This window comes from Entelurus aequoreus, linkage group LG23 (genome assembly GCF_033978785.1).
Source record: "Entelurus aequoreus isolate RoL-2023_Sb linkage group LG23, RoL_Eaeq_v1.1, whole genome shotgun sequence".
NCBI lineage: Eukaryota > Metazoa > Chordata > Actinopteri > Syngnathiformes > Syngnathidae > Entelurus > Entelurus aequoreus.
In genome coordinates, this window is record NC_084753.1 from 16304436 (window position 1) to 16315259 (window position 10824).

Genomic DNA, 10824 nt, shown 5'->3' on the forward strand with positions numbered 1-10824 from the left:
GTATGCGGCATTCAGTGGAAAGAGTTGAGACACCCTCAGGTTAAGACGTGTGTCTCAACACGGTGTAGTGAGAATATATAATACTGTGTCCTTTGCAAAAAAAGTCATATCCGCTCGGATAGAAAGAGCTCCTGAAGCAATAACAAACACAGTGTCATAGGCGTGTGCGGGTGTCTTACCATATCTGGATGCGCACTTTGATACCGTCTATCAGCAGCGTCTTCATTTTGAAGTCGATCCCTGCAGGAGACAGGAGGTGAGGTGTCGTTAGACAGAATACATTACATTCTAGTCTGAGACGTGGGCCAAATCAATGATGCCAGCATGTCTTCTATAGGCAGAGAGAGATTAGCACTAACATAAACAGCTTTGTAGTCTACAAGAAGATCTGAGGTAAGGTATCGACACATAGTATGTATGTCTTAACTTCTGTGAAGCACTTTGTGAAACTTCTATTGTTTTTTTAAATGTGCTATATAAAATAAAGTGGATTGGATTTAGGGATGTCCGATAATGGCTTTTTGCCGATATCTGATATTCCGATATTGTCCAACTCTTAATTACCGATACCGATATCAACCGATACCGATATAAACAGTAGTGGAATTAACACATTATTATGTCTAATTTGGACAACCAGGTATGGTGAAGATAAGGTCCTTTTAAAAAAAATTAATAAAATAAGATAAATAAATTAAAAACATTTTCTTGAATAGAAAAAGAAAGTAAAACAATATAAAAACAGTTACATAGAAACTAGTAATTAATGAAAATGAGTCAAATTAATTGTTAAAGGTTAGTGCTATTAGTGGACCAGCAGCACGCACAATCATGTGTGCTTACGGACTGTATCCCTTGCAGACTGTATTGATATATATTAATATATAATGTAGGAACCAGAATATTAATAACAGAAATAAACAACCCTTTTGTGTGAATGAGTGTGAATGGGGGTGACAGGTTTTTTTGGTTGGTGCACTAATTGTAAGGGCGCGACAACAGACGAGACAGCAAAGACTGAACTGACCAGCTAACACACCATAAACTATACACTACTGACATCTAATGTCTTGGACTTGCAACAAGATACAACAGTTATCATAATCAACACATTTTTAAATGTTGCAATAAAAAAAAATTATTTCATTATCCAAAAAAATATTTATTAACACACATAGGTACCAAAAATTGGTACGATTGAGTACCAGTATCAAGTCCCAGGTGCTGGGAATTGGCACTGCATTGGTTTGAATGTGAATGATATATACTGTATATACATATACATATATATGTATATACATATCCATGCAGTATATACATATACATGCAGTATATACATATATGTATAAAGATGTATAAATATACACTACCGTTCAAAAGTTTGGGGTCACCCAAACAATTTTGTGCAATAGCCTTAATTTCTAAGAACAAGAATAGACTGTCCAGTTTCAGATGAAAGTTGTCTTTTTCTGGCCATTTTGAGCGTTTAATTGACCCCACAAATGTGATGCTCCAGAAACTCAATCTGCTCAAAGGAAGGTCAGTTTTGTAGCTTCTGTAACGAGCTAAACTGTTTTCAGATGTGTGAACATGATTGCACAAGGGTTTTCTAATCACCAATTAGCCTTCTGAGCCAATGAGCAAACACATTGTACCATTAGAACACTGGAGTGATAGTTGCTGGAAATGGGCCTCTATACACCTATGTAGATATTGCACCAAAAACCAGACATTTGCAGCTAGAATAGTCATTTACCACATTAGCAATGTATAGAGTGTATTTCTTTAAAGTTAAGACTAGTTTAAAGTTATCTTCATTGAAAAGTACAGTGCCTTTCCTTCAAAAATAAGGACATTTCAATGTGACCCCAAACTTTTGAACGGTAGTGTATGTGCATATATATATTTGCATATGCAGTATATACATAAATACAAACATTTGATCAATTATTTGTTTTTAGTGCACGTAAACATATGTGTGCTTCTGTGGGGTCGTGTGGGATGATGGGCTTAGCCTTTCAGGAGTCTAATAATAATAAGTAAGTAATATTAAAGATCAAGGAAGAAATGGAGCCATGAATCTTGTTTGGGGCAGAACAATCCTCAAGCTTTGTGTGTGTGTACTGCGTAGAGTAGGGCAGAATGTGACCACGCTTCAGTTGATTGACAGCGCTACAGTTGACTGACATTGCAGCATTGTTAGCACAGTCTCAGGGTGTAAAGTCGTCCATGCAGACTGCAGTGAAACAAAAAAATGAGATAAAGCCAGAAAATCCCAAATATATTGAGACAACTGAGGAAGGCTACAGTATTTATGGATATAATGGAGGCCTTTTTAATAGGGTGCATTCATTATTCAAGTGTTTCCCTGAAGCAATGAATGTAATCAGGGCATTAACAGGAAGTCTGCCGCTTGCACACACGCCTTTGTAAGCAACAGAACAATATGACGGAGTAAAAACCTTGACTTAACGATGTGACTTGTGACAAACGTGGTCCCACATCCAACACAGATTAGTCAGCTTGGGGGGAAATGCAGGCCAGCACACTTGCTTACAGATGGACGGACGGACGCTTCATTGCCTATTAGGAACATTTTAATTATCGCATTTGTAGGTCTATAATACTGCATTGACCTAAAAATAAAACCACCACTTCTTTTTCAAGACCTACATTTGCACATATATTTTTGAGACAAAATTATTAATTTAAAAAAAAGTTTAGATTTATTTTATGCCTGACCCTTGTTGGATGACCCCACTTTATTCATCAACATTATCTTAAAATTAACGTTGCAACTTCCCTTCTGATATTCGCTAACTTGCCCAACCTTCGAGCTTAACTGTGTCAGGGCTGCATCTCTCCCCTGGTGTGAGTGACTGGAAGAAAAGCTCTTACTCAACATGGTTTGTCATACATAACCTATTCAGTGGCCTAGTGGTTAGAGTGTCCGCCCTGAGATCGGTAGGTTGTGAGTTCAAACCCTGGCCGAGTCATACCAAAGACTATAAAAATGGGACCCATTACCTCCCTGCTCGGCACTCAGCATCAAGGGTTGGAATTGGGGGTTAAATCACAAAAATGATTCCCGGGCGCGGCCACCGCTGCTGCCCACTACTCCCCTCACCTCCCAGGGGGTGATCAAGGGTGATGGGTCAAATGCAGAGAATAATTTCGCCACACCTAGTGTGTGTGTGACAATCATTGGTACTTTAACTTTAACTTTATCTCCTCCTTCAGCCAACCACAAATGACGGTGAGCCGCTTGGTTTCACCATGTCATTCGGCATGTTGTGTTGTGGTGAAAGTCAAGTAAAAATGAGATGGCTGGTGGCGATCACCCGTGTCCATATTCCATACGGTCTTAGCAAATCAAAACAAAAAACAACGGCTGTAGTAAACAAGGCTGCCGAGGCGAGGACGAAAGGCTAGTCAGCTAGGAGGCGTGGCAAGGAGGGCTTCATTTGCGTCGAACAATTTCGGCTCTCAAAATGAACCGTTTTGAAGGCAGACAAAAATTGGCTTAAAGATATGACTTTACAGCAAAATCTATGGCAAATGTTGACCAAAGAACTATCATTACATGTTATGTAGACCAAAATGAAGTGTTTTGAAATTGGAAACAAATCACGATATGACCGCTTTAAAAAAAAAGTGATGATTTCCTCTCTGTATTTATTAGTTTCTGTTTGTTTTCTCCTGTACAAAATGCGGCCAGGTCATCTGCAAATATTTCCAACTTTAAATCCTTTGTAACTTTAAAGGTGTCATTTGTATAGAGAGTGAACAATTTTGGTCCCAGTATTGATCCCTGGGGTACGCTGCAAGATGTGCTAAGAGCGGTAGATATGTGTTTGCCCAGCATCACGTATTGCATCCTGTTGGTTAAGTAGCTCCTTACCCAGCGAGGTTACGATACATACCGCCACCTACTGTACGGTCTACAAGTTACATTCACTCACTTGTAGACTGTGAACACCATCGCGAAATATCGAAGTAACGCGCTAAATATCGCAGTTAACGCGATAATTTCACAAGACGTATCATCTGAAAATAATACCAACTTTAAGTCCTTTGTAAGTTTATAAAGAACATTTATATAGAGATTGACCAATTTTGGTCCCAGTATTGATCCCCGGGGTACACTGCAAGATGTATTTAGAGCCGTAGACGTGTGTTCACCTAGCTCGGGGGTCGGCAACCTGCGGCTCCAGATTTAGCGCCGCCCTAGTGGCTTCAAAAATGTTTGAAAATGTAAAAAAAAATGGGGGAAATGTTTTTATTTGTTTTTTGTACGAGGACAAACATGACCAAATCTTCCTAATTGTTACAAAGCTCACTGTTTATTATGTTTGTTGAGAGTATTTGGCGAGGGTCGTTTTGCCCCACTAATTTCGGCGGGCCTCGAGCTCACCGTAGTTGTGTCGACTGTGACCCAACAGTTTGTTTACATGTACAACTTTCTCCAACGCTGCCACAGAAAGACGTGTTTAATGTCACTCCTTCTTTGTCGCAATTGTCCACCAAACGTTTTATGCTGTGCGTGAATGCACGAAGGTGAGCTTTGTTGATGTTATTGACTTGTGTGGAGTCCAAATCAGGCATATTTGGTCAGTGCATGACTGCAAGCTAATTGATGCTATTTAGGCTAACTTTATGTACATATTGCATCATTATGCCTCGCTTGTAGGTATACTTGAGCTCATTTAATTTCCTTTACTTATGTCCTCTGTGTATTTAATTGATATTTGTATGTCTCATGACACATTATCTGTATGTAATATTGGCTGCATTTCTGCTAGTTGTTTGTGTGCCATGTTGTTCCAGACCACAGCAAACGTTACCCAGATTGCAAAGATTGTAATAAATCCATTAGAAAAAAACAGCCTATCTTTTCCTTTAACTTGGACACACATCTAGACCGTTGGCCTCTCGAAGCCAGTAATTTCCAGGAGTTATCTCACCCTCCGAGAACTTTTAGTAATGTTTTCTAAATGTTGTTAAAATGTGTAGAATAAATATTACATTTCAACATTTCTGTCAACAAAGATTTGCATCAGCCTGCGACACATAGTTATTTTGATAGTAGGCTAATATAGCTAATATAGACACATCATGTGTGGCCTTCTTTATAAGACTTAATACAATACTTTTCATTTTTGCGGTTCCACACAGATTTGTTTTTCGTGTTTTTGGTCCAATTTGTCTCTTTCAACATTTTGGGTTGCCGACCCCTGGACTAGCTTCAAGTGTCGCATCCTGTTGGTAGCTTCTTACCCAGTGTTAAAAAGCGGCGTTACGATACATAACGCCACCTGTTGTACAGAGTTGTAACAGCAAGCTACATGCACACACCTGTAGAGCGGGAACACCAAAGCGATGTGTGTTTAGAATTGTAAACAGTAACATACATTAGTAACTCTCTTAGCTTATATTGCAGCCTGAAAAAGCATGAGAAGCCCCTTTGGTTCTGTCTGATTAGCTCTTCCTGAGGTCTTACTTAACGTGTGGTTGCCAGGCAACCAGCTGCGCCCCTGCTTATGCCCGCCTTACTACCATTTTTCCTGGTAAAACATGGTCAAAAGTGTAGCATGCAATTCCTTGCTGATGCTCGGTTGTTTCTCGCTAATAGACTCCCGTGGCAACACGGAGCAAAGGCCGTGACCCTAACACCGCTGGGGTCGCCGGCTCTCGTTCATCTTATGAACACAAGGCGGAGCTGAGCGTATGTTTTATGGCCGTTGTGACGTGTGGCGTCTCTGAGGAGTCCGCACTCCATCTTCTCAGCAGCAGTTGCACTCTACTACAAAATTACACATAACACAACTACCTATGCATTATTCATAATCTTAATGTAATGCCCTGTAATGTTCACTTATTTTTACGCTTCAGATACATGGGGTGCATCTGTGACTCCGATCACTGATGAGTTTTTATCACATTATTTACACTTGCATGGCTGTTAGGAATGGTCAAATGTTACTTATGAACTTGACGTTAAGTCCCGTGTAACTTTACAGACGTCTTTTATTTAGAGAGGGAAATCATTTTGTCATGACCCGAGATCTACAAAGCAGAGAGGGAGCAGACCTGACACCGCTCCAGGCACCTTTTCTTTAAACTGTTTATGAACAAGTGCGGTAGCGGTTTATGACTCCCCTCCCCTTAGAAACAGCTGCAGCCATGTAATCAGGAAATGCCCAAATAAATGAGAAGGCGTGGCGCTCCCTCCTCAGAGCGTGGTGGGAGGCTATAGCTGAGTGTGCAGCTCCAGACGTTTCTCCTCATGAGCTAAATTGAAGCCTGTCTCCGTTTGATTCCTTTGCTTCTTGTCTTGTCTAATAGATGTCATCTGTGTTTGAACCTGACACCACCTATTGTACAGAGTTGTAACAACAAGCTACGTCCACACACTTGTAGACTGTCAACATCAATTAACGTGATAATTTCACACCCCCAATCACATTTGACCCTCGGATTTCTAGTCCAACGAACAGGATTCGAACCTGTGCAGGGTGACTTGAGTCCAACTGCTGGTTGAAATATTACAGCCTATAAAAAAAAAAAAAGTCCCACCGCGGACTATAAAGTCGACAATTACGGTCTGATTTTAAAGTATATTAGGCCTTTTAGAAAGAAGTATTTATGTGCGCAAGCTGTTCTTTTTCGAACAAGTCTGGAAAACTGCATGTGCCTGCAAACCATTACCCACAATTCATTAGCCCTGACCTTGCCTGCATAATGCATTGTCTGGCCTGGCAATAAAAAGCCGCTTGTCTGTCATTTCCCCACCGTTATTTCTCCCACGGGCCTGAGGGATCCGAGTACCGCGTCGCCTATGCGACAACGTCACACAACGGTACCAGGAGAGAAATCTTAGACTTTTAGGCAACAGTTCCAGTGTCAGAACTGACCAGAAAGTCCTACTTATGCTGCATTCATCCAAAACTGCACCAGTTCTGAGCGGAACATTTTCCAACAGCTATACACAATAATGATTTGCTTTATCGCTGTAATTTATTTCTTAATTAAAAAAATAAATAAAAAACATAAAAATTGTGACTTATGCCTACCTACTTCTTTATTATTCATATGGTTAAACTGTGTTAAAAGACTGTGAATAAATGGGGATGCTAATCAGCACAGGCAATAAGATTGTTCCTTATTAGTACACATTAAATTGGCCATTAAATTTCTAATCTGTATTAAATATAAATGATGCTTGCCCTATATGCAAATTATCCACTGGGTTCAAGGCTCTGACATTTATTATAGAAAATTTCAAATACGTAAAAATGTTACTCTGTATTAGGTATAATACGTGTATAAAAAACAAGCTGCCTGACAGATGCAAAGTTTCTAAACGTGTTTAATCGATGTGTAAGCAATGTAGCTAATCGCTAGCTGGAAAACCGGGTCTTGATTGCAAACTGACAACTTGTGCGCTAATCATATGCTGGTAACTGGAGCACTAAATCGCTAGCTGGCAAAGAGAGTGCTAATTTCTTGCTGGCAACCAGCGTGTTAATCGCTAACTGTCAGCCTGCGCCGCAAATTGCTAGCTGGCGATTATCGCGGCAGTCGCTGGTTGGCAACTAATGTCCTAATCGCTAGTTATCTTAAATACTAATATGAATACAAATATTAAATTATCTATTCATATTTTTATTTTAAATCTGAAAGGTAAACACTAAGATGAATATAATTATTAAATGATCTATTCATGTTTTTATTTTCAATCTAATAGGTACAGTGAATGGGTGTCCATACCACTGCCATTTCTAAACTACATTACCCTGTGTTGGATGTGTGAATAAAGACATTCCCATTGTTACTCTGCATTCTATAAAAAATTATTGTGTATGTAACTCGCAACTAGAGCGCTAATCGCCAGCTGGAAAATTAGGCGCTAATTGCAAGCTAACAACTAGAGCGCTAATCGCCAGCTGGAAAATTAGGCGCTAATTGCAAGCTAAGAACTAGAACGCTAATCGCTAACTGGCAGTTTGACTTAATGCTAACATGAATGTCATAATACAATTATTTATTTGTGTTTTTATTTTACAGTGAGTAGAGTGTCCATACCGCTGCCATTTATAAACAACATTACCCCGTGTTGCATGTGTGTATAAGAACATTTACATTGTTACTCTGTATTAAATATGTATCAAAACAAGCTACCTAAAGCTTCATGATTGCAATACTTATATTGAATCAGCTGTCAACTAGCACACCAATCGCTAGCTGACAATTAACATGCTTTTTGCTAGCTGGCAGCTTGTGTCAGTAATTGCTATCTGGCAAATAGCGCCCTAATCGCTAGCGATCTTAAACACTAACATGGATGTCATAATACAATTGTTTTATTTGTGCTTCAATTTTACAGTGAGTAGGCTGTCCATATAAACAACACTAAATTGTGTCGGATACATTTTTATGCGTACTTACATTTGTGGGAAAATTACGGGGGAATATAAAAAAATATATATTTAGGACAGGGTTGTCAAACTTGTTTTCATTGAGGGCCACATCGCAGTAATGGCTGCCTTCATAGGGCCTCTTTTTTGATTAATTTATTAATTAATTATAATTTATTAATTAATTACCGTATTTTTCGGAGTGTAAGTCGCTCCAGAGTATAAGTCGCTCCGGAGTATAAGTCGCACCGGCCGAAAATGCATAATAAAGAAGGAAAAAAACATATATAAGTTGCACTGGAGTATAAGTCACATTTTTGGGGGAATTTTATTTGATAAAACCCAACACCAAGAATAGACATTTGAAAGGCAATTTTAAATAAATAAAGAATAGTGAACAACAGGCTGAATAAGTGTACGTTATATGACGCATAAATAACCAACTGAGAACGTGCCTGGTATGTTAACGTAACATATTATGGTAAGAGTCATTCAAATAACTATAACATATAGAACATGCTTTACATTTACCAAACAATCTGTCACTCCTAATCGCTAAATCCGATGAAATCTTATACGTCTAGTCTCTTACGTGAATGAGCTAAATAATATTATTTGATATTTTACGGTAATGTGTTAATAATTTCACACATAAGTCGCTCCTGAGTATAAGTCGCACCCCTGGCCAAACTATGAAAAAAACTGTGACTTATAGTCCGAAAAATACGGTAATTTAATTAATATGTCTATCTGTGTTGGCCCTGTGATGAGGTGGCGACTTGTCCAGGGTGTACCCCGCCTCCTGCCCGATTGTAGCTGAGATAGGCTCCAGCGCCCCCCGCGACCCCGAAGGGAATAAGCGGTAGAAAATGGATGGATGGATATGTATTTAATTTTATTAATTAAAGTTGTGCATGCAGGCAATAACCTGTGATTAATCAAAATTCAAATGCATCTGATTTTTTTTAAATACATCATTTGACAGCATTGATATATATATATATATGTGTACCAGTAATCACCTCATATTATTACACCATTTCCTATGCTTATTATTTGATTTTTTTCATGTACAAACTAATGGATGCATCATATGTAAAGGTGACAAGCAAATATTCAACTGTTTATTTTTATCTTTACTTTGATTGATTGATTGATTGAAACTTTTATCAGTAGACTGCACAGTACAGTACATATTCCGTACAATTGACCACTAAATGGTAACACCCGAATAAGTTTTTCAACTTGTTTAAGTCAGGGTCCACGTTAAACAATACTAACATATTTTTGTAATACACTATATTATAATGTAATATTTGGCATGATTAGATAATAGCGTTTAAAAGATACGCCTTTTTTCCTGTCAAACTCAAAATATCCATCCATCCATTTTCTACCGCTTGTCCCTTTTGGGGTCGCGGGAGCCTATCTCAGCTGCATTCGGGCGGAAGGCGGGGTACACCCTGGACAAGTCACCACCTCATTGCAGGGCCAAAACTCGAAATAATTATTTGCATTAAGTAAAACAAATTTTTTTTTATTAACATACATTTTTCCCAGGCTTCAGCGGGCCACATACAATGATGTGGGCCTGTGGTTTAGGAACAAAATTCTCATCGACCAAAAATGTCACGACATTACCTCTGTAGACCTCCTGGGGGTCATGCACTCTCTGTTGAAGACCTCTGCTTACTGGAATCTAATCCCTACTCTGTATTCAATATAAAACTTGCCCTTTTCTGCAAACTGTCCACTGTATCAAACGTTTTTTTAAATGGCTTTTAAAACAATGAAAAAGACAACATGTGTTTACATTTGCCTCACATGCTTGAAATGCACACATGACCACTATAAAGGAGCATATAGAAAAAAAGAGTAAATATTTCAAGCTTACCAATGGTTGAAATGTGTGATGGGTGGAACTCGTTGTCGGTGAATCTGCACAACAAACATGTTTTGCCAACCCCGGAGTCTCCGAGAAGCAGGAGTCGGAAGAGAACATCATACTGCTTAGCCATGGTGTTGGATTGAAGAAGGTGGGGGGGAGAAGATTCCAGGTAACTAACTGAGCAATGAAGGACTCCCTCCCCACACTACTGCGGCCATGTTTGCTTGAATTGCCAGTGTCAGGCTTTTTCTTTCTTTTGTTTTTTTGGTGAGAAAATGAAATAAGGATGTTCCAGCTTCCTCCGAGGCTACCCCCTGCCTCCTTCCAGTGGGTGCGGTGTACCACTGTCAAGTGCAAACAAGAACAACAAACACTTCCGGTTACTGTTTTATACAAACCACATATTGAACATAAAGCCTTAACAAAAAACAATTGTTCGGTATTTATTTTCTAAATTAGGTGCTCAAATGGACAATAGTGTGAAGTAGGGCGTATGTTTGTTGTAAAGTGTAACGACAG

General features: G+C 39.0%; 1 protein-coding gene across 3 annotated transcripts in view; it reads right to left on the bottom strand.

Annotated features, from left to right (window-relative positions):
- The window catches only part of rab15 (RAB15, member RAS oncogene family), a 44997-nt gene that overhangs the window by 20787 nt on the left and 13386 nt on the right, over positions 1–10824 (bottom strand). For all 3 annotated transcript variants that reach the window (XR_009824212.1, XR_009824211.1, XM_062034428.1), the window contains exons 2-3: positions 10312–10649; positions 180–240 (exon numbers count right to left, since the gene is read on the bottom strand). Coding sequence is in view for 1 of the 3 variants with exons in the window: in XM_062034428.1 (XP_061890412.1) it covers positions 180–240; positions 10312–10435 (185 nt within the window). In the remaining 2 variants the exon portion in view is untranslated. The remainder of the gene's footprint in view (positions 1–179; positions 241–10311; positions 10650–10824) is intronic.